At 51.6% G+C, this 27,453-nt stretch overlaps 1 protein-coding gene across 4 annotated transcripts in view; it reads left to right on the plus strand.

The window, feature by feature from the left end:
- The window catches only part of Adamts14 (ADAM metallopeptidase with thrombospondin type 1 motif 14), a 68,948-nt gene that overhangs the window by 25,896 nt on the left and 15,599 nt on the right, over window positions 1-27,453 (plus strand). For 3 of the 4 annotated variants that reach the window (XM_013156907.3, XM_013156908.3, XM_013156909.3), the window contains exons 4-11: window positions 2,912-3,102; window positions 18,150-18,233; window positions 18,858-19,014; window positions 21,296-21,401; window positions 22,528-22,671; window positions 23,589-23,721; window positions 25,023-25,136; window positions 26,853-27,001. In XM_013156907.3, the coding sequence (XP_013012361.1) occupies window positions 2,912-3,102; window positions 18,150-18,233; window positions 18,858-19,014; window positions 21,296-21,401; window positions 22,528-22,671; window positions 23,589-23,721; window positions 25,023-25,136; window positions 26,853-27,001 (1,078 nt within the window). The remainder of the gene's footprint in view (window positions 1-2,911; window positions 3,103-18,149; window positions 18,234-18,857; window positions 19,015-21,295; window positions 21,402-22,527; window positions 22,672-23,588; window positions 23,722-25,022; window positions 25,137-26,852; window positions 27,002-27,453) is intronic. The other variant, XM_003473591.5, reaches the window with a different exon arrangement.

The raw sequence follows: 27,453 nt of genomic DNA on the forward strand, positions 1-27,453 counted from the left end.
AAGTCTGGGCCACTCTATGGCAGCTGGAAGAATGGGCTGGCAGAGCTGGGGTTCAGGCTTGAGGAAACATGGGTGTTCCTCTTCCAGCCTAAGGCTGCTGCCTGAAGCTGCTGGGGGCAGGCTGGGGTCCAGCTCACCTATCTGTGGTCTGTCTTTGGAAAGACTGGCAACACTTGGAGACTTCCTGGACACCCTTGACTCTGAGTGGAAGGAGCAGTGGGCGTGAACCCTGGTTTGGAGAAGTGTCCCAGTGTGCTAATGTCAGTGTGATGAGCTTGACAGGGGCAGGAAGTCTCCTCCCGGCTCTGCTCTACTGCTTGCATGAGGGACACCTGCTGAGCGTGCCCAGCACCACGGCCTCCCTGCCAGGGCACACTGCCTCTGCCTGCTCTATCTCGGCAGGTGCCTCTTCCCTTGGCCCCTCAGGCCTTGGGATGCTCTTGGCTGTCCCCTTCCCCCACATATGCTACGAGGCCCTGGAGGACAGACTTCGAGGTGCCATCATCTTTTTGTCACTGTCATGGCTCCTGTTCTTGTGGTGTGTCTGTCTTCCAGGGAGAAGGGATATGCATCGGGCTCCACTAGACCCAGCATCCTAGCCAGCTGCAGCTATAGAGGGGCTGCCTGACTGGTGGCTCCACAGCAAGGGTGTCTAGTGCACCCCATGAACTTGGGGTGCAGAAGACCCTCAGAGCATGCAGGTGTGTTCTTGGCTGCTGCTTCCGGAAGAGGGCACATGTGTCACACACACCCATGCACCACCCTGACACACGGGTACACATACCCTACCTCCACATCCACAAATGTGTACTTGTGCACCCACACACAGTCATACCTCCTTATTCACATGCATCTGCACATGCTTCCATACTCTTGCACACTAACACACCTACCCACACCCACACATCACACTCACACATACTTCATACACATATACACAAACCCAGGCACACGCTAGACCCAGACAACACACATACACTTTCAGACAGTCACACAGGTCTCTGAGGGTACACAGAGGATTTAAGTAATTCTGTCCTCAAGGGCATGGTGAGAAATGAAACCCAGAATGTCCAGGTAGAATCCTGTGGCTGGCCTGCCAGCCGACCCTCGCGTGGGCCGCCCTGGCCTTCTTCCTAACTGCTTTCTGCACGTCTCTGCTCCTAACACCGCCTTCTTCTTCCACCCAGGCTGCTCTTAGCCTGCCCTCTCCCTCTCGTCCTCCCGTCCTTCCTGAGGCAGCCGCTGGGAGTGGTCAGAGCATATGCGTCTGTGACCAGGGCTATGGCTGTTATTTTTTTTTTTTTAATTGAGATAAAAATGTACCATTTTAACCATGCTTGAGTTCACAGTGCAGTGGTTTCTTGCTATATTCCCCACCGCCCCTGGCTAATCGCAGTACATTTCCGTTGCCTGCTGAGAGCAGTGGCAGACACCGGTAATCCCAGCATTTAGGAGGGAGAGGCAGCATCACAAGTTTGAGGCCAGCCTAGGAATTAACACGACCTTGTCTTGCAATAAAATAAAACAACATTTCCATTACTTCTACAAAAATCTCCATTTCTATTGGTTGTTGCTTCTGTCTCCGTCTCACCAGCTCCCTGATTATCGTTCATCAACTTTCTGTCTCAGGATTGCCCATTCAGGTTGTTTCTTGTAAGTGTATAACATGTTACCTTTTGTGACTAGATTCTTTCATTTGGCGTATTTTTAAGGTTCATCTGTGTTATGGAGTCACCCTTTTTATGGTAGAATAATATTCCATGGTTTGAATGTACTGTTTTATTTATCAACTCATCTGCCTATGCACATTTGGGGTTTTCCAGTTTGGCTGTTAAGACAATTCTGCTCTGAACTGAACATCTGTGTCAAATTATTTTTTGTGGACATAGGCTTTTGGACCTCTTGGGTGTGTACCTAGGAGTGGACTTCATGGATCACATGATAACTTTAGGTTTAAATTCTTGGGGGATGGCCAATTGTTTTTGCGATGCAGCCCAAATTGTACATTCCTGTAGGGCTTCTTGGGTGGGCTCATCTAAGCCTCCCAGTGCTGCTCCCCACCCAGCCCCCCAGGCCGTGTCTGATCTGAAGGATTATCTGCTTTCAGCCTGAAAGACACATAGAAGCCAGTGTGGCTGGGATGCCCCCAGGATCTGTGGGTGATGTCAGCCCCACTCATCCTCTGTTCCCCACCTGTCTGCTGAGAGGGAAGTCAGGTGTGCCCTGATATGGTGTAACAGAGGAGGGGTCACCTGAGTTTATCAGTCACATGCTGTGTGGTCTGTGGTGAGTCACTTAACTTCTCTGAGCCTCACTTGGCAAAGTTAGCAGGGAAGGCTTTGAGAGGTCAAGTTCAGCATTTTATTTGCAATATTTAAATTTCTGGGGTGACTGTCATTTATTCTCCTCACTCAGTGGAGGGAGCCCTTGGCCTCTTTTCCTGTCTTGGGCTCCTCCCTCTTTTTTTCTCAATTTGAGCTGTTGAATTCACCATAGGCACTGGGGCAGCCAGGAGCTGACGTACGCAAAATGTTTCATATTTTGGGACATTTCTCATTTCAGATTTTTGGATTAGAGATACTGAACTGGCAAAGTCTATGCAAATATCCTCAAATCTGAAAAACTCTGGTCCCAAGCATTTCAGATAAGGGATCTTCAATTTACAGACGTTGTAGCTGTCACCTCCACTGGCCGGTGGGCCTGCAAGCAGGCCCCCTTTATCACCACACTATTCCCCTGCCAAGCATGGGGCCTCCTGCAGCCACCTCCTGATGCATCCTGGGGGTGTGGGGGTGTAGTAGTGGCATCTTTGTGCCCCAACTCCTTACCCATTATCCAGGGGCTTCCGATAATTGTGGGTAAATGAACATGATGACAAACCAGTGCTCCCTCTCTACCCATCCTGTTCCAGCCTTTGGCCCGGGTGACCTTCCCAACCTGCTGAGCCTGGTAGGGGACCAGCTGGGCGACACGGAGCGGAAGCGGCGCCACGCCAAGCCGGGCAGCTACAGCATCGAGGTGCTACTGGTGGTGGACGACTCGGTGGTTCGCTTCCACGGCAGGGAGCATGTGCAGAACTACGTGCTCACCCTCATGAACATCGTGAGTGTCCCATGCCCTGGGGTGGGCCCAGTGGACCACTGGTGCTGATTGCTTGGCTGGTGCTTCCCAGGGGCACCTGGGGAGTCACTGCTTGCTCCTGGGCATAGGCACAGGCTTGGCAGCAGCGTGTCAAGCTACAGTAGGCTCAAGCTGGTCTGATAGCCACCCTGGGCTGTGCCCTGCCTCTTCCTGGCATCAGTGGGAGCCTAGGGATGGTGGCTTGGACATGTTATAGCTGACTCACGCACAGTCTGGTGCCTCACTTGCCTGTTGCTGGAGGGATGTCCCTGAGGTTCCTCTCTGTGGGAAATGCCCAGTCCTGGCTGGGAGACAGCAGGGGATCTGACCATCTCTGAGGGAGTCCGGAACCGTGGTGTGGGCAGTGAGTGTTCACAGGGACCAGGCAAGGAAAATGAGAGACACAGTGCATTCTGGGACGGAGGCGAGGCCTACACCCTGGTTAATGTGGGTGTCCCCCAGAGACGCAGGGTTCTTGTCACAAGAAGATTATTTTGTTTTTCAAAAAAAATCAGAAATGTATCTTTGTAAGGAAGGGTTTAAAAAATTATTGTGGAAAATTTAAATCCAGGTATCTATGTGGTAATTCCAACTTTTAAATGTTAAAATTAAAAACTGCTGGAAATGCTAAACAAAACACACCTACAGGCCATAGTAGGCCCCTTGGCGCTAATGGGGCAGAGACCGGGGAGACAGGGAGGAAAAATGGGTTAACTGCCCCCGACATGGGCCACTAATGGCTATTCTAGACTCATTCTTTTTTTTTCTTTGTACTGAGAATCAAACTCAGGGCCTTTGCTTGCACTGTGCCACTGAACTAAATCCCTGGCAAAGCTCCCTTATTTTTAAGATTAGGATCCTTGGGCCTGTTTGAAGACAGTGAAGAAGGTGGCTGGCCATTTTGTCACACAGGCCAAAAGGTGACTCCCACATGGGCCTGGTCTGCGAAAGAATCGGCGTACTCTGACATGGATGGTGTTCAGAGGCTCTGCTAGCCCGGAACTGACTGTGATGCTGTACGAAGTAGGGTACCAGAGAATCAACCGAGAGTTCTGGCTCTGACTCTGTCCTCTTCTGTCTCTGTGGTTTCGTAGTGTTGCTAACCCTCTGGCGTGTCCCCTTGTGTGCTTTTATTTATTTAATCAAAAATTTTGTTTTAAAACTGTTTTTAGGTGCTGTGGATTGAACCAGCAGCTCTGTCACTATGCCACAGCCCCAGCCCCTCCTTCTGAACTTTTTTTATTCCTTTCTCTTTGTCTACCTCCTACATACCTATTTTGGTTTTTTGAGACAGGATCTTACTGTGTAGTCCAGACTGGCCTCCTGCCTCAGCCTCCCAAATGCTGGGATTACAGGTGGGCCTATTAGGTGCGCATCATACTCAGCTTCCATCTGCACTTTTAAAACAGCGTCCACAGGACTTACCACGAAGGGTTTGGGGTGACTGGATGAGGCACACGGGGCATAGCATGGTCCTTCACGTTGCACTTTGCAGAAGCACTAAGGAATCTGTTGATGATAATACTGTGGCTTTCATGGAATGCCCATTGGCCATGCCTTTCTCTCTGGGAACTGAGCCATTGGGAATTATCAGCCCGCAGTTGCCCACCTCTCCGGAAACACCTATAGATAATTAAACAGCAGAATGCTGCTACTGCTGCCACCACTGCCACCACCTTGAGTCCATAATCTTGTCACACCTTATGCAAGAGGCTCCTGGAATGGCAGCCGCTTAGTAGCATGTGACTTGGGCAAGGGGACCTTTGCTTAGGATGCTACAAGTTGCAACTGATGAAAAACCAGCTTTATCTACATTAAGGTAATTTGTTGACTCTGGGTCAAAATGCAATAGGGAGCAGTTGGAGCTGGTTTGTAGGAGTGGATCTAGAGGCTTGCATGAGTTCTGCTTTTAGGGCCCCATTTCTCTGTGACAACCTAATTCTTTCTGATGGACTTCTCTACAAGACAGACTCTGGCCACTAGAAATACAAGGTCAACTCCCATCAACCTAACTCCATGACCAGAGACCTGGCAGATTTTCCCTACAGTTCCCAGGCAAAAATTCCCAGGAAGAACTCTGATTGGCCTTACCTGGGTCACATGATCACCTTGTCGCCCAATCACTGTACAGTAGAGAAGAGCCAGTTGATTTTCCAAAGGCAGAGAGGGATCAGACAGACTTGGCCAGGCACCCCGATTTGTGTCTGCTACAATGTTTAACACCTCAGCACCCTCACTTTTTCACCCACAAACTGTTTTTGAGTTCATTGTGGTAGCTAACAATATGTATAGTATTTAGCATATGCCCAACACAGTGAGGATTCTGGTAACGTTGTCTTATTGCTATTAATGATATCACTTGTTTTTGTGTATATGTGTATAGGTTTCACTTCGCTGAGTCTATGGATGTGAGTGCTCACTGGGAGGGGACTTTGTCTAGTCCATTGTGAAACCCTGATGAAACTCAGCACAGTATCTGAGCCTGCCAGGTGGTTGGGAAATGTGGCAGTGAGAATGTGGCATCTGAGAGAAACAAGTGGCTGGCACCCATGGACATGGAAAAGGAGAACACCAGGGTGCCCATAGGCAGTTGTGCATGGCATCCTTTAGTATCATTAGGGCCATTTTTAAGGATTCCCTAGGAGCCAGCTTGATCAACTTGACCCCGTATACTTAGCTCTCCCCATAACTCTAGGAGGAGCCTGAGTGTCCTCTGTGTCCTCAGGTAGAAACTGGGGTATGGAGGATTTGCTGACCCTTGCTGGTCTCCTTGTGATCAACCACGGGGCTGGGCTAGAGGAGCTGCCCTGTGTACTCTGAGCTCATCCTCTCATGATGGCCTTACGCTGGACGGAGCTGTCCCTGGCTGCTGACCCAGGTGTAGGGGAGGAAAACAGTGTTTATTTTCTTATGTTCAGTCCTGGACAGCCTGTGAATTAAACTGACGAAAGACAGGCAGGCAGGAGAGTTTGTTTTCCAGATCATCCTGTAATGAGAGTGCACCAGGAGTAACTCAGAGTGGTGGTTTCTCACTGAGGAAAGAGAAGGGGAGAGACGAGCCTCCTCTGAGAAGGACAGATAGGTTTGTTTAGGCCAGACCAGTGGGCTTTGAGGAGAACTGACAGAGTGAGCTTTGACCATATTTGATTATGAAAGCACCAAGGCTCGGTCATGTTTATGGCAGGAAATTCCCCCATGGGGGTTTCTGTGGTCTTATTTCCTAGAAGTTGCTGCTGTCAGTAGGGTTCTCTGAGGTCACTTTCTGCATCTGTTGAATTTGAAGTGTCTTAAGCTTAATATAATTTTTATACTGACTCTAAAGTTCTGGATAGGTCTGCTTGTCCAAGAGTGACCCCCTGGGTCCTCAGGAGTGACCGTGGGAGATGCATGTGCTTCCTGCTGTGCTGATCCCTGGGGTTGCTGCTTGGGGCAAGACCCCACATCCCTGTGTTCTGAGCCACCGGGTGCCCTTGGCAGTTCCATAGATCCTCTGGCTGTTGGATCTTAGCCTAACCCCCAATGGGGGGCTTCCAGGAGGCCAGCTCAAGAGAAGGAGGTCTGCCTCCCTGAGCTATGGCAAAAAGAATGAAACATGCCTTGGAGGCATGGGACTGACCGGCAGCACAATTGGGCAGGCAGTGGGGTGGACAGGACTTCGTTTGCTCATCAGAGTTTGGGGGCTTTCCTGGGAAACAGGAAGGGTCTTTTGATAGGTCATAAGAGGAAGCAGTTTGTTTGCACAGGTCACAGAGTACGATTGAACTTGTATGATTGAAACGTGGTGAATTCAGCAGGGCCTGGTAAATTCCTCAGGCCTGGAGCTGTGGGACTGCCTGGACGACACAGAGAGGAAATATGAAGTTTTTTCTAAGCCCTTGAGGTTCTTGATGTGAGCCCCACCTGTCCTTTTCAGAGCCCCTCCCCATGTCTGCAGAACTTTGCTGCTGAGGAAGGTCAGCCCATGGCCCTCTCCCGCTCTCCTGGTCACAGTTGTCTTTGCCCTTGACCTCTAACCTAGGACATAGCATGGTCTTCCCTGAGGACCATGGCCACAGGGTCTTCCCAGAAGATTACTGTTAGGGTAGTTTGGGTCTTCCCTTGCCAAAAAGTGGGTGAGGAGGTTAGTAGGTGTCTTCTCTGAGCTTCCTGAGGCTGCAGATTGGGCTCTTAGTTGCTGGCTTGCTCTGTGAATTGGGAACCAGGGCCTGGCTGGGTACAGTTAAGTCAGAGCTTCCCATGAGGCCAGGCTTCTGGGGACAGGGCCTTCCAGCTTGAGGAGCTGTCACCTTGCAGATCTCCTGCTGTTGTGGGGATACACGGGCCATGCAGGGCTTCTGGGGCCACACAGACCGGCAGCCCAGCTTGCTGTGCTGGATGGAGGTGAGCGGATAGGCAACCGACAGCCTCTCTGCCCAGGGGACCGGAAACTCATTCTGTCCATTGTGCAGGAGCTTTTATCTGGCTGGGACACTTGGGTCATGGATTTCCCTAGGGCTCTTTGTGGAGCCAGTGGAAAGGGTGTCGCTTTGCTCTCATCTTGGAGCACCCCGCCGCCTAGGCCCTGCCTGATCCTGCTTTTGGGCCAGGGCTGGTCTGGTGGGATCAGAGAGGAGAGCTGATTCCCAGGATGCGTGGGCCATTGTGCTCACGTTGTGGGGAGGGGGAGAAGCAGGTGCCGCAGGCGTTGGACAGCTGTGAGAGCAGTCAGGGCTGTCCTGTCTTCCATTTGCCCTTTGCACAAGTGTGGGGATGTGTTATAAATGTTCACAGCTCCAGAGAATGGACAAGGACCCCTCCTCATGCCCCCTTCACCTGCTGGACTTGTCTTGCCCTGGGCCTCAGTTTACCCATTTTATCGAGTTACACGCCTTAAGACTTCTTCAGATCTCAGGACTAGAAAACTATGAATCCTTTAAAACGTAAGAGGTAGTTGTTTTCAGTATTTAGTGAATATCCGTTGTTGTGCGTGTTATCACAGTCTGATTCTGTAAGCTTTGATCTGGCCGTAGAAACAAGCCCCCATTCCCTGGAATAGTTAAGGAACCACCGAGGATGGTGCTGAAAAGGCTGAGAGGGAGCGGTGCCTGCAGACTGGAGCAGACAGAAGGCCCCCTAGAGGCAGAGTTGAGCCAGCCTTGGTGGAGAGGGAGACTGGACCAGAGGAGGGGGTGCAGGCCGAGCGGGATGGAGTGGGCAGCTCGAGGGGCTGTGCAGGCAGGAGCTAGGAGCCATGAGGCTGTGCGGCACAGGTGGCCTAGGCCTGCTGAGCATCTCAGGTTTAGCTTTGGTGGAGAGTGTGCGGGACAGTAGCACAGCCTCTTGTGTGTGGAGGCAGGAGGCACAGTTCCTGATGCGGTACCCTGGGTGGATTTTGGGGAGGAGAGGATGTCCCGGAGGCCAGCGAGGCTGGAGAGAGGGCTGCTGCAGCCATCTGCAGCCATCGCAGCATAGTCCCCACACTTGCCTCGTGTCCGCCATGGAGTTGGGTACTTTACAGGTGGCTCATTGGATCCTCACTGTTTAGCTCTATGTGCCAGGGGAGCTAAGCATTGTGCTGAATCTGCACAGCTCATAAGTGGCAGAGCCTGATTTTGAACCCAGGTCTGTCTGATTCCAAAGTTTATACCCCTCTCCTCATTGCTGCAGATAATAGGCAGCTCGGGAGGGGCAGCTGGGCAGTGGGATGGATGCTGCAGCTTTCTCAGTGTTTGCCTGCAGAGGTCTCCCTGGGGAGTTGGGCTCCCAAAGCTTCTCTTCTGGGAATGTTTCTGCTCTTGGCTTGTGCCTGTGCCTGTGCCTGTGCCTGCCAGGTGCTGCAGAGACCCACTTCTCACCAGTGTGATGTACATCATCTTGGATGTGAACCCCTTGGATGTGGAGGTGCAGCGATCCTCGTGGGGCCTGGGGCTGGAGCAGAGGGAGGGGGAAGAGACACAAAGAGGCCTTTTTATCCTTCTCCACCCAGTCAGTCTGTAGCCTGAAGCTTCCGGGCACTCTTTTCTCTGGGACCCCTCTTGGCAGCCCATCTGTCTGGGAGATAGGCCCTTGCCCACCTCCCCTCCCCACCCTGCCTACCTGACTCACAATACAAAGGTGCTGAGGCTGGTTTCTGAGGAGTCTGTGCCAACCATGGAATCAACCCAGCTGCCATCCTCTTCAGAGCCATTTCCCACTGTGGGCTGCCCAGATGTCTTTTTGGAAGAGCTTGGACCCAGGAGGTTTTGGTGCATGCAGGTGGCTTTCAGACTAGGGCCCTGACGGCCTCACCTGCAAAGGTGACATTCTGTTGGCACATGCCATGCTCGGTGTCCACCATGAAGATGGATTTGGAGCGATGCAAAAGCTCCTTTCCTGCTGATGGAGAGCACGTTCTGCCACACCTTTGCTTTTGGGGGTGGAGTTACCTGCAGAGCAGCTCATCCTCCCTGATGCTGGAAGAATTCGAATCTTCCTCCTTCTTCTCCTTTTAGTCCTTTTCCTCATCTCCATCCTAAACCTTCCACCACTTTTGCTAATGGTAAAATCTCATTTACTTTAAGGCAGTAGCTTGTTTCTGTGGTGCTGGGGATCAAGCTCAGGGCCACACGTGCTAGGCAGGTGCTCTACGTGGGCTGCACCCTCAGCTCCAGCCAGCGGTTCTTATCTGGTGACATTGGTAATACCTAGAGATCATTTTGTGTTATCACAGCTAGAAGAGGGGGAGGCTATTGGCAGGTAATGGGTAGAGGCCAGTGGTGCTGCTCACCGTCCTATGGGCAGAGGACAGACCCCACCAAGAATTAGCAATGTCAAATCATCCATAGCTGAAGGTTGAGGATCACTACTAGGAGGGATTAGCTCCAGGTTCTGCACACAGGTATTTATGTTTTCAGAGCACTGGGCAGGAAGCAGTGCTTACCACAGAAGAAAGGACAAATGCCACACTCCTGGCATAAGCGAAATAATAATAATAATAATAATAATAATAATAATAATAATGTGAAGCCCTCGTGGGTGAAGAGAACTTCATGATCCACAGCACTCTTCCTTACATGCTTACAGCACTCTTCCTGAAATGCTCTTTCTGGGATGATCTAATGACCTCCCAAACTGGAAAATAGACATTTTAAACCAGTGAGGGTGAACCCGTGGCACACGTGTTATTGTAGAGTTGTTTTTTCCTAAACTAAAACCTCAATGTGTAGGTTTAATTGCAGTGTTGGCACCTTGCCTTAAATAAATGGGGTTTGGGTTGCAATTTGGCACCCAGTCTCTAAAAGATTCGCCGTCACTGTTTTAAACTAACAAATGCCATTGAGTGAGCACAGGCTCTGTGCCAGGCCCCGCTCCAAATGCTTGACATCTGTCCTTCCCTCCCATCCTCTGCTTCTGCAAGTTGTTTCCTCCACGCCCCTCAGTGATCGAGGTCCACCTTAGAATGGTGAGCTCATTTGCCAGTGGGGGGTAGCAGAGCTTGGGTATTTCCAGGCCTCCACCCTGCCTGTGTTTGCCCACGGGAGGGCCAGCCCAGAGCATGAGCCTGCTGCATTTTGCAAATAGGTCATGGAGGATAAATGGTGAGCACTGTGGACCCATGAAAGGGAGTCTGTTGGGCAAGGTGGGTCAGTCCCCATGTTCTACACAAACAGTCAGGATGTTAAGATGGACTGAGCTGCTAGGGCCAGGAAAATAGCCCAGTCTATACTCTAGGCTCCAGATAACCCTGGAGACAGCTATGCCTTTTAGAGGTGCAACACTGCTCACTGGTAGCCCACACCAGCCTTTTGAATTACGGGGCCATGGTCGTGAACTTGGGCGAGGGTACCTGCAGTAACGGAAGACAAATCAGGAGACCTAGCATCCTTTTTTCCACTTCCCTGAGAGCAGCTTCTGCCTCTAAGACTGTTGAGGCAGGGCCTGCAGGTGTGGCATATGCATGAGTGCAGTGTACTGGTAAGGTTTATATTTCAACCCTGGTTACTGTGTATACACCAGCACAAGGGCTCAGGAGAGTTGGGATCTCAGGCCACAGGCTGCAGTGTATTACTGATACACTGTACATGCGCACCACACCCTGTACATGCATGTCACCCATGTGTCCACACACATATACATGTGTAGTTTACCACATGAGGAATACACATATGTTTGCATAGAACCGTGTATCATGCCAATTTGGTTGTGCACCCCCAAATCAATTCACACATATGTGTGAACATTTTCATAGCCTGTTACATCAAACCTAAGACCTGTGGCTTGATTGTCAGATGCCCCATTATTTTATGTACTGTACTTAAGAATAAAAGTGACACCAATTAAACTCTGATATAATGCTTTATTATCATTCAGTATTTTTTTAAAGAGCCCTTTTGCCTGAGTGGGCTTGGATTTTTTTTTTTCCTGTTTTGGTCTTGTACATATAAAGAGCATTAAAAATTAGGGGTTCCCATACCTTTTCCACATTTGAGTCCTGCTCTTCCTTCTAGTTACTTTCGGCAGAGTCAAACACGGTGTGAGGTTCTCCGCACACTTTGTCTGTGCTGCCAGGAGCAGGGCAGTGTGTGTGACAGCTGCACTGTGACCTCTGCATTTTCATCCATGCTCTTCTGCGAGGCTTGATGCCAGTGCTGGCTGTGTCTTCTGAAAGGTGGCAGTGGAGGTTTTCAGACAGCAACCAGAACTCGAATTCCTTCTTCAGAGAGGCCTGAGATGAAGCCAACAGGAATCATGAGGAGGCTCCTGCTTGCACAGGCAGTAACAGCCACAGCCTTGGGGTCCGGAGTCAGTGTGTCCTACTGTCAGAGGGGCTAGAGCTGTGGAGTGGAGGGCCTGATCTCATTGCTGTCATCTTCATGGACCTGAGAAAGGACAGGAAAGGACATTACAGCCATCCCCTTGCCTTCAAGTAATGCCTCTCCCATTCTGTCCATGCTCAGAGGCTGTAATGACCAGGGAAGATGCGTGAGCAGCTCAGGCCATCAGGTACCTGTACCTGACCTCTGGTTGTGGTTGCTGACCGTAGGTGAACTTCATAGTCACTTTGGGTCATTTCTTTCAATCTTGAAAATGGAGATGACACACCACTCTACCTACTCTGAGAGATCTCTCCTGGGCTGATTGTAGGAATGAGGCCTGCTATATACAGGATGAGCCTAAAACATCTGGTATAGCCTGGAACATCTGGTGATACTACAAACAAACAGACAGACAGATAGACAAAAACCAAAGAAACAAAAAGCCCAGGAACTATGCAGTGTGTTAAAGGGACATAGGAATCCATAGAGGGAGCTCCCGCTTGCCAAAACTGGGGCCATTTGAACAACATGATGACTCGTCATTGAATTTTAGCTCAAAATACAAAGCAAATATCCATGAGTTCATATGGTAAGTAGATGAGTTGGAGGAGATAAGACAAATTTCCTGAGCAGAGGAATTCTAACAAGTTTGTACAGGCTCCTCACTCTGAAGGAGCTGGAGTTTAATGCCTACTCCTGCAGGCTGTACAGAAGGACTTTCTTCTAAAGAGTTCTGTATGGGAAGTAGGAGGAGGAGAATAAAAAACGTGACAGACACTGTCATAGCCAGGTGACCATGGTCAGCATCAACAGGGGTGAGGCATCTGTCTTGGTTACTTTTCTCTTGTTCCTGAGACAAAATACCTGACACCCAGAATTAGGGAAGGAAAGGTTTATTTAGCTTACAGTTTTTGGAGGTTTCAGTCCACAATCAGCTGGCTCCAAGGCAGCGTAGCATGGCTAAGGGGCAGCTGTTCATGGTGGCTCCAAGCAACAGGAGCGAACAGAGTAAAAAGGGCAAAAAAGGGGAAAGTATGACTCCTTCCCACACCTATATTGTATGCCAGTTACCCACCTTCGGGAGTGGTGGGTACAGCACTCATGCCACCAATCCCAGCACTAAACACTGAACCAATCACAAACACTAGAATCAGCCATCTCCATGACTGCATGAGGCTTGGGAGGCCACCCAGACACAAACCATAATACCATGTAACAGCATGAACTCTTGATGTGGTATGACAAAAATATGCTTAACCTTTGTGGTCTTCACCTCCAACCCATAACCTTAGCCTAACTGTGAGAAAAATGTCAGCCACACCCAAAATGAAGAATTGGCTACCAGATACCTGAGCAGTACTCCACAAAACCATCGAGGCCATCAAACCAGGAAGTAGAATGTTGGCATATGTAACAAGCTATCAGCTCTCATAGCTCAAGTCTAAACACAAAATTCATCGATGTTTCTTATTCACTTTAGACACAGAGCCTGAAGGTAATTTCATATAATATTTTTAGCATGCCTGTGTTTTGACTGCAACCCATCATATGAGGTCAAGATGAGACTTTCCCTCTTGTGACATTATATGGGCACTAGTTTGGGGTTTTGGAATATTTCAGATTTCAGAGTTTTGCATTAGGGCTGTTTAACTTGTAATTAAAAAGAACAGAGGGCTAGGATTTCCATCTGGGCAGGTTGCTAGGAGGTTCAACATGCAGAGGGATCTGAGGTGTGTGAGCCCTAATGGCAGTTAGTGTCCCTGCTATTGTGTGAGCACATGTGAGTTACTACCCCAGGATCCTGCTCATTGAGCTCTGTGGGGAGGAGCATCCCTAGGAGAGAGGGAACGTGCAGCTTCCAGAGACCATCCTCAGAGGGCTCTCCTGCCCCTACTCTGCCAATGAAAGGCTATTCTTGGCTTGGCCTAGGCTGCCGGCTGCCTTCATGTGCTCCCTGGGACCTGCTTGTCCACTTCAGGCCCAGCCTGAAGCCCAGCATTCCCATCTTAGGCACTGAATATGCCCCTTCCTTGCTCAGGAAAACAGATGTGGAGCTCCCACACAGGGAGCTTCAGTGCAGGACTCGGGGTGGGTGGGGAACCACAGGGATCTAGGGAGATTCTAGTGTCTAGTGATTTATTGATTGATTTGACAAGATCTTGCTAAGCTGCACAGGCTGGATTTAGACTTACTGCCTCAGCCTCCCATGGTTCTGGCATTATAGATGGATAGCACCATGTCCAGCTCAGAGGAGCTTGTTTGTAAATGTATTTGACATTAAGCAAGAGTTGGAAGCAGGTTGCAAAAAACCCAAAGGCATCAGAGTCCAGTCTTCCTTCTGCCTCTGTGTAGTCTTTTCCTTTCTCACCCCACCCCAGGCTTTGAAAGCATCATGCATCTTCTCTCCACTTTTGCCTCTCTGTAGTCCCCCATGGAGCATAAGGTTCACTTGAGGGTGAGGATCTTTCTGTCTCCACCCTCACTGGGGAGCCACAATTCTAAAGTGAGGACAAGGAGATGGAGCTTGAAGAGCACAGTGTGCTGCTGGGGCTGGATGGGAGCTCAGGATCAGGGCTGTTCTGCAGCCCCAGGCCCAGAAGCTCAGTTTATATCTGCTTCCTGCTGAGGCCACAGTCAGCGGAGGCAGGCTGTGGTCCAGACCAAGGACCTACCTCCCTTTTCTGAGCTCTTCATCTTCTATTTCAGGTGAGAGAGAGCCCAGCCCAGCCACGCTGGTCCAGAACCTGGCTCTGAACCACAGCTCAGTATAAGTAGAGGCCATAGAGTCGCAGAGATCTGAGATCAAATTCTCACCTTCCCACTTCCAAACTGGAGGACTTTGGGACAATCACTTAACCCCTTGAACCTCAGATTTCTCATCTACAAGATGGGAGTAATAATTCTTTCCATAAGGCGATCTTGAGGTTGTATGCAAAGCCCGTGACAGTACCTGGCACATAGTAGGCTTTCAAGAGAAGCAGCCTGTACTCTCAGCCTCAACTTTCAACCCATCCTCTTCCCCTGTCTTTGGCCAAAGTCCTGATGTTTGTTTATTTTTCTGCCATGTACCCAATGGCTGTCTCAGGTCAGTAGTGCTGTCAGACCCTAACCTGGAGTTCCTAGCAGAGGTGACCTTGAATTCGGCTCAGAGGTGGGAAGCAAGGAAACCAGACATGTTTTTTCTGTCCTGTGAGAGTGTTTTGTGGCCATCCTACCTCGTGTCCAATCATGGGTGGCATTTCCTGACACCCCCTGTGCTAGCTCCTGGCCTCCCTCTGGCATTTGGGAGACATCCATGGGAGACCTGAGCTAACAGGGCCTGGCTGTAGATACACATCCAGGTTGGTGCCTGTCAGCGAGTTCCTGTGAGTGTGTTCCAGAGGGACTGGGACCCTAGGCTTCCCTGTTACCCACACTTCCTGGCTGTGGTCCTGTGTGCCAGGAGGGCCTATAGTTTGGTCAGCTGAACCCCTGCCCTGATACTTCCTTGGCCTATGCAAAGCCTCAAGACTGTTCCAGTTGAATCAAAGGCCACTAAGGTCCCTGATCACAGGCCAGGGCTGGTAGAGGTGTGTGTGCATATGAGAGGCCCAGAGAAACACCAGGCCAACCCCACTAACCAGTGCCCTAAGCCATTGGTTGGCAGCCACTGGAGCAAGGGTCCCTGGGGGCCTGCTGAGTGAGGGACATGATTACAGTCATTACTCTGCATCCATGAGAAATTGAATCTAAAACCCAATGAAAGCAAAATCTGTGGCTGCTCAAGGTCTCTATTAACCTGTCTATTCTTTCTGTAAACTTTAAATCATTTCTAGCTTACTTATAGCACTTAATACAATGCAGATGCTTTGCAAACAGTTGTTATAATATACTGTTTAGGCAAAAATGACAAGCTCTATATGCATTTAGTGTCTTTTTTCTAATGGAAGATTTTCAATCCAAAGTTGGTTGGACCTACAGATGCAGAGCCTGTGGATACGAGGGCCGACCATCAGATGGCAGGGTTCTGGTGCTAGTTTGCATGTTTCAGCTAACTGGAGGAAGATGTGAGTAAGTGGCAGCCTGGAGGCATTTCCAGGGGCCCCACCCCATGTCCCAGTGACTCCTCTTCTCTAGGGACAAGCAGTGGGTTTGCATGTGCATATGTGGGCATGGATGTGGCAGTGTAGAGTGCCCCGTGCCTGTGAATCCACCATAGTCTGCTTGCAAAGCACACCAGGGAGTCCCTAGCACTGACCACACCCGGTATGGATGGAAATCTGTGTGCTGGCATTGAAGGCCTCCTAGGAGAAGTGTGGGGCACATGGGTGGGGAGGACAGTGCCTCTCCACACTGAAGCCCTTTGTTCCCTGAAGGTTTTGTCTCCCTGGGGAGGAAGAAAGGAGCCTGCTGTGGCCAGTCCATCATCCCTTGTGGGAATTGGCACTACCTGCCCATGTTGGGTCCTCGGCTTCAGTCTCACATCACTTAGAGCCGGACCTGGGCTGTAAGGAAGGTCCATGGCAGAAGCCTGATGCTGGCTGCTTAGAGGTCTGCATGTCTAGGACCTGGGGCAGCTGCCAGGTCTGGGCACTAGGAAGAATGGCCTGGGCCCCATGGTGCCTGAGGCTTTTGCTCCACACAACCTAGCTCCATGGCTGACCCAGGTAGGATGTGTGGGCACAGTGCTGGTCTCCAGTTCCCCTCCCCGCCTTACCCTCCATGTGAGACTCTCACACACACGTGGTTTAAAGTGCCCTCCTCTTTTGGTGGACAGCAGTCCCTTTGGGGATTGTAGGTTTGTGGCTTTGCTTATGAGTGGGAAGAAGTGATCACTAAGGGCATGGAGAGGACAAGAGCAGTCATGCAAGTCCGTGCCAGCCCCCGGGAGGCCAGTGGGCAGAAATCAGAACTGGAGGCTGAGTGCTACTTTTGCCCGGTCACTGACCACTGCCTGTGCCTGCAGGCCTATGCGGCTTGCTCACAGCTCCCCAACGTTTACACGTGGCAGCCTAGTGACAGCCATGTTTATCCCCACTCTGCAGAAAAAGAAACAGCTTCTCAGGGTTCTCTGCTGTGCTCCAGGTCCGCCAGCTTATCAAGTGCAGAGCTGGGACTTGAACCCGGGACTCCCAGGAGCTGCTTCACCACTGCTGTCCTTACTCTGCCTGACTAAACACGTCACTTCTTTGAGTCTCTCAGAGAAAACTCAGGGACTGGTGATAGGAGGGATGACCTATCCCATGTAGATATCAGAGATCACGCTGTTAACATACAAAGTATGTTTCATGAAACAAGTGAAATACACACTGCATTTAGTGTGTTTTCCATTTTATAAGGTAACACGTGTGCAAGCGTACACCCACACATGCACATGTGCCAGGAAGCTTGTTAACAGTGGTGATTATATTTAGCTAACAGAAATGCAGATACTTTAGTCTGCTTTCTAGGGGATACTTAAATTTCTTTTTACAGTGAAATGTTTCTTATTTTTTAAAAGAGTAATTAAAAATAAAACCTGGACTGGCCACTGGGACAGGTCAGGACACGAGTGTCCTCAGGAGAGGGTGAGTTCCCTGTCCTTGGGGGCAGACAAGCAGAGGCTGAGTGCACATCTCTGGTGGATGCTGTCTGGGGATGCCTGGTGAGAGGAGTGTCTCGGATGGATCCTTTGATGAATGGTGTGAGGTTCTGCCCACAGGTCCCTGGGTCTGTGAGAGGAGCTCATCTCCTTCTCAGTGACAGCTGGGAGCCTGTTCAGATGCAGGTCCTGACTCGGGAAGTCTGGGTGGAGCCAAGATTCTGCTTTCAAACAGGCTCCAGGGCAATGCTGCTGCTGGTCTGAGGCCCTGGAGCACTTCCAGATGGAGAAGGGCCCAGTGTGCCCGCCCTAGTGCCCAGGCATTATAGGAACAGGCAGGACTGCAGTGGTGATTGGAGGAGTACACAGAATGTTAGGACCAGAAGATTGAACCAAGGTCCTCTGAGCCAGGTGACCCCCCACCCCAACCCAAGACTTTGACTTCATGGAAAGAGTTCAGGGTGGGGATTCAGTGATCCAAGATTAGAAGCCTAGCTTTAAAGCTTGTTAGGTCTGTGTCCCTGGGCAAGCAATTTCACCTCTCTCAACCTTAATTTCCATATCTATAAAGTTGGGATAAGAATGCTTGCTTGATTCAGTCATGGTGGGGTGAAATGTGTTGAATGTTAAGCTTCTAGCTCGGAACCTGGCCTTTAGTGAATGTTTGTATCCCCTTAAAATATGTCCCCCTGCAGGTGGATGAGATTTACCACGATGAGTCCCTGGGTGCCCACATGAACATTGCCCTTGTCCGTTTGATCATGGTTGGCTACCGGCAGGTGAGCCACAGCTGACCAGTCAGCAGGAAAGGTCTGGAAGAAAGAGAGCCATAAAGCCACAATGTGAGACCAACTATGGTGTGACCTGAGGGGCAAGTGTCCAGGAGACTTCAACTCCAAAATCAGAACCTTGAGCCCATTAGATCTGGAGCTCAGGGTGAAAGCATTGGAGGTGGGAGTGGGAAGTCATGGATTCTTTGGTAGAGGAAGCTGACAGTTCTGTGTCCTTGCAGAGGGTGGTCACTCTTCCCTGAGGAGTCAATAGGGAAATGGGTTTCCAGAGGGACAGTGACCAAGATAAGTCATGTCATATTGAGCCTGGGAATCCCGGGCTCTACAGTCTTAGAAGGGGTTACTTATTCTCCCCAAATGGGGAGTAACAACCCAACTTACATCTAAGCTGTGGAGATCTGACTGGGCAGTGAACTCAAGGTGTGGGGGAAAACTCAGAACAGTGCCTGCTTGCAGGTTAGTCGAGGGGATTGGAAATACATGAGCATGTATCCAAGGCAGTGAGGCTGTAGGGGCGGGCACTGCAGTTCCCTGGGGCTGTGGGTGGGAGGACAGCTGCTGTGGTACCCCAGACCCCGACTGTTCCCTCTTGCCACGCTTCTGGCCTTGCAGTCTCTGAACCTGATTGAACGCGGGAATCCTGCACGCAGCCTGGAGCAGGTGTGTCGCTGGGCACAATCCCAGCAGCGCCAGGACCCTGGCCATGCTGAGCATCACGACCACGTCATCTTCCTCACCCGGCAGAACTTTGGGCCCTCAGGTATGCAAGGTACTGTATTTGTTGTGGCCAGGTGTGTGCAGCCTGCAGGGCAGAGCTGGGGATTCAGGCTGGGCTTGGAGGAGCATGGGCTTTCTGGGGCCTCTCCTCAAGGAGGTCAGAAAGGACAGGACCTGCAAGGATAGGTGGGTGAGCTTTGGAATGGCTTATTGGAGACCACAGCAAGTGAGATAGTCTCCTCTCAGGTGTGTACTGTCTTGCTTCAGCCTGTAGGTAGCTGTAAGTAGCTAGGTCTGGGGCCCTGTGATCAATGTCCCAGCTGCTCAGAGGCCAGCTGCTTAATGATCCCCTAGTGAACCTCAAGATGGTATTGCCCACACCTTGTCCTGTGTCCTGATTGTAGACTGTGGGTACTTGGGGATGGTTGTGTGGGCTGCAGAAAATCCATGCCCTGATCCATGCCTTGATAGCCCAGCTCAGAAACCCAAAGTCAAGAAACCCTGGATTCTCCCAACTGCCCAGTGGGACAGTCTTAATCTTTGCCTTCCTCCATGTGCTGCTGATCAGAGGGTGGAGGGGAAATGTCCATGACACAGTGTAGACGACTCTCAGCATCGGTGAACACGTGCAGCTTTGACCCCTCCCCAGTTTTTCACATGGGAAAATGAACACAGCGTGGTGAGGAGGCTTGCCTGTGTCCCACAGCGACAGATGTGAGCCCAAGCTGGCTCTCCACACACTACGGTGAGGGCTATTTTTATTAATGCTAGAAACCAATCAGCCAGCTCTGCCCTCCCAAAGGACTTCTTGTCTGAACCCATGAAGCTCCAAACATGGCCTGCGGACACACATATACACATCCAGACACATACACACTGAGACATGTGCACACACCAGATAGACACTGTACATGCTTGTACACTATGTGTGCAGATAACCCAGCAGGCACATGGGCATGCACAGGTACACAGATGCAGGCACACACTTATGCAAGGATGACCATGTCATGGGCAGCAAATCCTAGACCTCCAGAATGAGAGACCCCCAGCCTCCTTCCCACTGTGGCCTCATTATCCACCCCCCAAACCATATGAAGTGCAAGACCACTTCGGTAACATTAAGACCGGAAAAGCTCACTGTAGTTGACTGTAGTTGGTCCAGGCAGGGATCACTGTCTGCCAGTACCCCTCCTCCTTGAAGCCTCCTGCAGCTCAGTCTGACCTGTTGGCCTGTGTGTGTGTGTGTGTGTGTGTGACATTGGTGGTACTGGGGATTAAACCCAGGACCTGAAGCACCTTAAACATACGATCCACTGCTGAACCCCACCCCAGCCCTGGCTGGGTTTGAGGAGCAGGCCCTGAGGCGTGGACCTTGCACACTGGATGCGCAGGGCTGGTCAGCAGTGGCCGGTGTACTCCACGTCAGTCCTGTCGCCCTGCCACCTCCACCTTTGCGTGTCCACACCCCTAGGGAGTCATCTCACCTGTCCTCAGGGTCCATCTCTGCCACCGCATAAAGTATTCCCTGTGCCCGTGGGTCCTGCCCGTTGTTGAAACCGTGTCCTTTCGCTGCCTGCAGGTCCCTCCTCTCCCCACCTTGCTCCCTGAATCTGGTGTTGCAGGCCCACCTGTAAGCTGATCTCCCTGCCAATTGGGCTTTCCATAATGCCCTGTTGTGCTTTATGAGGTGGGGGGGGGGGGAGCGTGGGTCTGATTCCTCCCTGTTTTCCCCATAGTACCCAGAGAAAGTTTTTCTTTTTCTTTTTCTTTTTCTTTTCCTTTCCTTTCCTTTTTCCTTCCCTCCTTCCTTCTTTGTTGTTTTTGAGCTAGTCCCTCTCCATGTTGTCCAAACTGGTCTCAAACTCTCAGGCTCAAACACTACTCTTGCCTCAGTCTTCTGAGAGCTGGGATTAGAAGTACATGCCCCCATAGTGGCCAACACAGTGCCACCCACTGTTTCCTCACAAAAAGCATCCCAAGCTTGTTTGTTGACTGACTGAAGAACTGACTGACTGCCTGTAAGATAGGAAGAATGTCTTCTTATGGAAGGAGAGTGTACACAGGATTGTACCCTACCTGGAAATTCCACCACTTGTTTGGAGGAATCAACAATAGAGTGGGAAACTGTAGACTCTGTGTCAAACCCTAGGACACAGGGACACAGGTCCAGGGTTGCTGCGCATGGGTAGGACTTTGTGAGTGTCCTTCTTCAAAGGATTCCAGCACTGACCAGGTCAGGATGTCCCTGCAGTGACTGGGCTGGGCTCAAACCCCAGCATGTCCCACCTAAGCTGCCTGTGACCTCCCTCTCTTTTTTTCTCTCTCCCCGGCAGGGTACGCGCCTGTCACTGGCATGTGTCACCCCCTGAGAAGCTGTGCCCTCAACCATGAGGATGGCTTTTCTTCTGCTTTTGTGGTGGCCCATGAGACTGGCCACGTGTAAGTGGCATTGGGAGGGTGGGGTCAGTGGCTCCATGGCCATGGGCTGGAGTCCTGGGGTGAAAGGTGTTGCCAGGATCAGGCTCTGGTCCCAGTGTCTCAGGAGAGGCGGCAGAGCTGGCCGGCAGAGCTGTCACTGAGGCCTGGTGTCTCAGATCTGTGGGGTTGACAGAGGCCTTTCCCTGCGGGGGAGGCGTCCAAGGAGCCCTTGGCAGTTCTGGGTTTGCCCTATGTGGCCATGAAGATCAGGTGCAGTCCTGGCTTTGGGTAGGTCAGGGATGGTGTCCCTGTCACAGGCAGGACCTACTCCCGGGGTGGTCTCCATCCCTGGTTTCCCTCTGCCCTGAGGTCCTCCTGAGACTCCATCCAGCTCACCCCTGTGCTCCATGCTGATGAAGGAGTTGGCCCCAGACTATGGTAAACAGCTCACTCAGAGCCCTGGCTGCAGGCCCGGTGAGGCCAGCAGGCCGGCTCTGTGGCCGGCTCTGTGGCCGGGAGGTTGTTTACAGCACACACATTCATTTGTTCAGTCATAGTTCCTGAGCACCTGAAAATGGGCTGAGGCAGAAGTTGGGACAGAGAGACCCTCCCACAGGGACGGTGCTGAAGGAGACCAAAAGGGCAGTGGTGGCTTCTCTCCCTACACCTGTTTTCCCCTGGAGATGGACATGGAAGCAGACCCCAGGGAAATCTTTGGGTCCCCAACCTGCTGTGTTGATTGCTGAAGCCAGAAGTTTGCAGGACAGAGGTGTCCACTCTTCCTGGAGGAGAGGCCCCTTCCTGTGCAGAGAGAGGTCCTGTGAAGCTGCTTAGGGGTCAAGGCCAGGTGCAGCCACCTGGGAGTTTTTAAGTAAACTAGGACCATTGGGCTTTGGCATTGCGTACTAGCTGTAAAGAGCAGTTTTGATTTTAAACTGTCATTGGGGTCGTTGCCTGTCACATGCTGAGCTCTGTGCTGGGTTCTCAGGGTCTGGCACACAAAGGGTCTACGTGGAAGGGATTGAATCTTTATTCCTAATTTGGGTGGGGATCATGGTCTCCTGCTTCAGATCTGCCTGCCTTCCCAGGGCAGACTCTTGGAATGACTTGGGGTTCCCCTCTATCCCCCATCTACCCTGCCTCGCAGGCTTGGAATGGAACATGATGGGCAGGGGAATGGCTGCTCCGACGAGACCAGCCTGGGCAGCGTCATGGCGCCCCTGGTGCAGGCCGCCTTCCACCGCTTCCACTGGTCCCGCTGTAGCAAGCTGGAACTCAGCCGCTACCTCCCGTAAGTCACTTCTGACTGTGGCCAAGGAGGGTGGGAGCAAGCAGCCTGCCACTCTGAGCAGAGATCGCCCAGCTGGCTGTCATCCTCAAGGCTGTCACCCTCATCTCCCAACCTGACTTGACTCACGTGGCTTTTCCAGTCCCCACTCCCACTACCTGGCCTACAGCACCCCTGGTGACATCACAGGTGGGTTAGTCCCAGTGTGCCCAGTGGCTATTTGCATATACTTATTGCTAACACCCCAGATGTCCTGGTCCCACCCAAGATGCTTTTGAGAATCTGCTGAGGGTTGAGCCTGGCCAGCTGCGTTCATCCGGCCCTGCAGGTGATACTCTCGGGGATGGTTAGTTGTCACCAGGCTGGGGCTGAGTATCTCAGTCTCCCTGGGATCCCAGTGAAGAGACATGCAAAGGAGAGCTTGTCACTGCAGGACAAGTGTTAGACTCAGGAGCACAGGGCCTGGGAATGGGCAGAATGGATCTGGGTAGGGGAGGTAGGAGAAAGATGGAGTCACCGGTCTCCCCAGGCTGCTGGCTGGGGAAGCCTGCGCTGCGTACTCTGTGACATCAGCTGGCTTTGCCTCTTCCCACAGGGCAGAATGAATCCTGAACTTGTCATGAATCAGCTCTTAGTCTTGGCTAAGGGTGCTGCCCTTGAACACGATCAAAACTAACCTTAAACAGTCTACAAACTGGGCTGCTAACACTAGTTCCTGTCCCCTGGCTGCAAATGGAGCCCTCCCTGTCACCAGAGGAAACCAAGTCCTGAGTGACAGGGACACTCTGGCAGCCTGTCCTCCCTGGAAGAAATGGCCCTGCTCAGGGCAGTGGATACAGGTTCCTTGGTTGTCATAAGCCCTAATCCCTGGGGAGGGGCTCCCTGTCATCAGGCTGGCTCACCCCCCATCTCCCCTGCAGGTCCTACGACTGCCTCCTCGATGACCCCTTTGATCCCGCCTGGCCCCAGCCCCCAGAGCTGCCTGGGATTGACTACTCGATGGATGAGCAGTGCCGCTTTGACTTCGGCACTGGATATCAGACCTGCTTGGCAGTGAGTGTCCCTGGGCTCTGTCTGAAGGTCCCTGTCCTCCTGTGACCCAGGCTAGTCATTTGTGAGACATTTTCCACCTGGATAGCCAGTGCCCCTGGGGATGGGCCCACCGGTCTGGAGCTACCAGGGTAGGAGTGGTGCACAGGGAGGACACCTTCGGGGCAGCTGTGTGCAGAGATTTGAATGTGGGTTTGCTCAGGGAGCACAGGGCAGCTGATGGGATCCTGGCCAGCTCTGTCCCGTGGGGAGTTTACCTGCAAGGCTGTCAGGGTGTCAGACCAGGAGCTGGGGCAAGAGGAACAGAATTCCCACCCTCAGGAGGCTTGGGTGACGTTTTGGTCTAAGGCCCCACTAGAGCATGTCACCTCTGGGGTATGGAAGGCTCACTTCCATGTCCCTATCCCTGTGCCTGAGGCTGTAGATACAAGTGACTGTAACTCTGTCTCTGCCCTGCAGGACAGGGCAGGGGACACCGTTGAGCCTGGAGGTCAGCAGAACCAAGCAGTGCCATTGTGGGGCCAGGCAGAGACTCAGAGAGGGGCCTTTCAGGGGAGGGGCCTTCCTGATAGGGCGGGCCTTTGTGTTTGGTTCCCCCCACTGAGGGAACATAGCCCCACCCTTTTGTCCTGTTTGGTATCATGAGAAACGCCCGTGTGCTGTCACCTTCTCTGCTCTCTGAGCCACACTAGGACATGTGGTCTGACAAAGCACTGCTTTTCGGATGAAAGAATGGGGCGTGGGGGGTTCTATTGCCCAATGTTGTATCAGCAGTATGCTTGTCTGGTTTTCGGCAGTTGCTGATAGACGGTATTAAGGAGACTGGGGCTTTCCTAGAAAGGCTGATACATACAGTGACCAACCTCTGGCCTCACTGAGTGTCCACTTTAGAGGGAGATAGGGGCTTTCAAACTCTTTTGGCTCCCCTCTGGGCCACCCCTCCCCCATGTACACAAGGATTTGAAGCATCATGAGCCAGACCTCCCCAAAACCTCAAATCCTGGTCCCAGATCATGACAAAGTGGCTTCTGCTGAGATAGGGAGGGAGGCCAGGAGAGAGAGGACAGAGGGCCTGTGAATTGTACTGGCCTCACCTTAGTCCCCTGCTCAGGGAGGAGGGTCCTGGGAACTACTGGTACTTGGGGTATGGTTGAGCTTGTGGATGCGTGGGGTTCTGGCTTTCTCGGAACCCTGGGCCCCAGCATCTGCCGCATCCTCCCCTCTCTCTATCACTGCCCTTTGCTCCTTGGACAGCTGGTCAGAGCTGGAGAGTCCAGCCTGTGACTTCCTCCCCTTGCCACCAGTTCAGGACTTTTGAACCCTGCAAGCAGTTGTGGTGCAGCCACCCTGATAACCCGTACTTCTGCAAGACCAAGAAGGGGCCCCCGCTGGATGGAACTGAATGTGAACCAGGCAAGGTACTGGCAGGATCTGCAGAAGTGCTGTCCTGAGGTGTCCTGTCTATTCTGGCATGGGTTCGGGGCTCTGGGGGCCTCTCTGCCTGTGCGTATGTGAAGGGAGGCAGTGCAAAAATATAGGTACAAACCTGGTGAGAGGTCTATCTGCCCACAACCTCACAGCCCTTTCCTCCGGTGCCACGCCCTTTGCCTGTGCAGTCAGCCAAGCTTAGTGTGGCAGGAATGGTGATTCCTGTGTCACAGATGAGAACAGAGCACAAACGGGTTACAGAACTTGTCAGGAACAGGCAGTGTTTAGCAGATGAAATAAAAAGAAGACTCCAGACCTACTCTGTACCCCTGTCCCCAGGCTGTTGCACCCCACCCCTTGCCCTGCCCTTGAAGTGTTTCCTGTTCTGTTTTCTCCCTTGTCTTAGATGGGTCCCAGAGTTATGTTTTCAGGGATCTTGTGTCTGGTTCCTGAGCTGAGCCCTGTCCTTGATCCCTGTGTGGGGACCTCGAGCCATTCTTTGAACTTCTCGTTTCACCAACCCAACTTACCTCTGACCAAGCATCCTCCCCACTACTCCAAGTGGTACTGGAGTGGCTGGATCCCATCTGAGCAAGTGACAGAGTTGGGAAGAAGCAAGGTGTTAAGAGGTTTTTGAAGTCAGGTGTAGTGGGGCAGGCCTGCAATCTCAGTACCCTGGCAGGCCGAGGCAGGAAGATTGCGAGTTCCAGCCCAGCCTGGATAACTTAGTGAGACCCTGTATCAAAAATAAATAACAAAGGACCAGCGATGTCGTCAGTGCATAGGTCCTGGATTCACTCTCAAGTATTGCACCAGAAGAGAGGGAAAGAGAGAAAGAAAAGAGGAGGCAGGGATTTAGCTGTGAGCCCAGCACGGAGTGCCTACCCTCTGCCCTTTGCCACATGACCTCTGTGCTGCTGGGCATCTCCTATTTATGCCTCACAGATAGATGGGGCTTCCTGTGGTCCTGGGCAGACCAATGGGCTCCAAACCTTGTAGGTCCTCTTCCAAATCTGTCCACCTCTGGCTTTTTCCAGGGTATTTTTAGAGCTACAGGTGTCTCTCAGTCGGTTTTGTACATGCTGTTAGCCAGTGGTTCTCAGTTGTGGCTGTGTGTTTGAGTCTTTGGAGAGCTTTAAAAACCCCAACCTAGAAGAAGGAGTGACTGCAGATGACCAGAGATGATCTTTCAAGGGTGATGGAAATGCTCTAAAGTTGGATTGAAGTGAAGGTTGCACAACTCTGTGAGTTTATACTTAAAAAAAAAAATCTTTGAACTGGACACTTGACATGAAGGACCTCATGGCATCTCATAGCTTTCTGAAGCCCTTGCCTCTAGAGATTTCACTCTAGCTTGGAAAGAGTGTGTCTTTATTTCTCCTGGGGTGCTGAATAAAGTAATTGCACAATTATTATCATCATTAATCTCATCAAATAATATCTGCGATATTTATCGACTGTGATAGGTGGGTATAACTGTCTGTATTGTACCCTTGAGGGGGCCAGGAAGGTAAGCCCTTGGTCTGAGGTTGCTCAGCGCATGGCAGGGGTGGGATTCTGGCTGGTTCCAGGCTTTCTCTTAGCATCTCTTTCTCCGGGCTCCCCATGGTGTCCACCAGCTTCAATGTGTGCCTGTTTTAGCAGCCTCCATGGAAGGCTCCACTGCCATGGCCCAGGATGACCTCATGCCCTCTGCTCCAACCTAGTGGTGCTTCAAAGGTCACTGCATCTGGAAGTCGCCAGAGCAGATGTATGGCCAGGATGGAGGCTGGAGTCCCTGGTCCACGTTTGGGTCGTGTTCTCGGTCTTGCGGAGGTGGAGTGCGATCCCGCAGTCGGAGCTGTGACAACCCCCCGTGAGTGCACTTTCCTGGGGTGGGCTGGGCAAGGGACCCCTTCCTAGGGTAGAAGGACATGGAAAGGAAGGCAGTGAAAGACCAGGTGCAGAAGCAAATGTCCCCCAGATGTCATGTACTCTGTTGGTGAGGACCCAGAACTGGGGTGGATCTGATCACACCTGTATCTGCTGGGTGGGATGCTGACTTTGGGAATGCATCTGAACAAGTGACACTCAGACATTCATGAGTGTCAAATGATGCTCTGAACCTGGGTGGGCCCAAGCCTGCCAGGTAAACCAGCCCTCCCATGACCTGGACCCTTCAGCTAAATTTGGACTAAACACTGATCAATATGTGCCGAATGTGTTCCCCAGTTTTCACCTTCTACTTTGCATGAGGCAAAACTTCCTTCTTAACTTACCTCTTTCTAATGTCAAAGCCTCTCGGCCCCCACATAAATGTCAGCATTC

The sequence above is a fragment of the Cavia porcellus genome, unplaced genomic scaffold (genome assembly GCF_034190915.1).
Source record: "Cavia porcellus strain 051 isolate PalLab524CR breed Dunkin Hartley unplaced genomic scaffold, mCavPor4.1 scaffold_28, whole genome shotgun sequence".
Classification (NCBI taxonomy): Eukaryota; Metazoa; Chordata; class Mammalia; order Rodentia; family Caviidae; genus Cavia; species Cavia porcellus.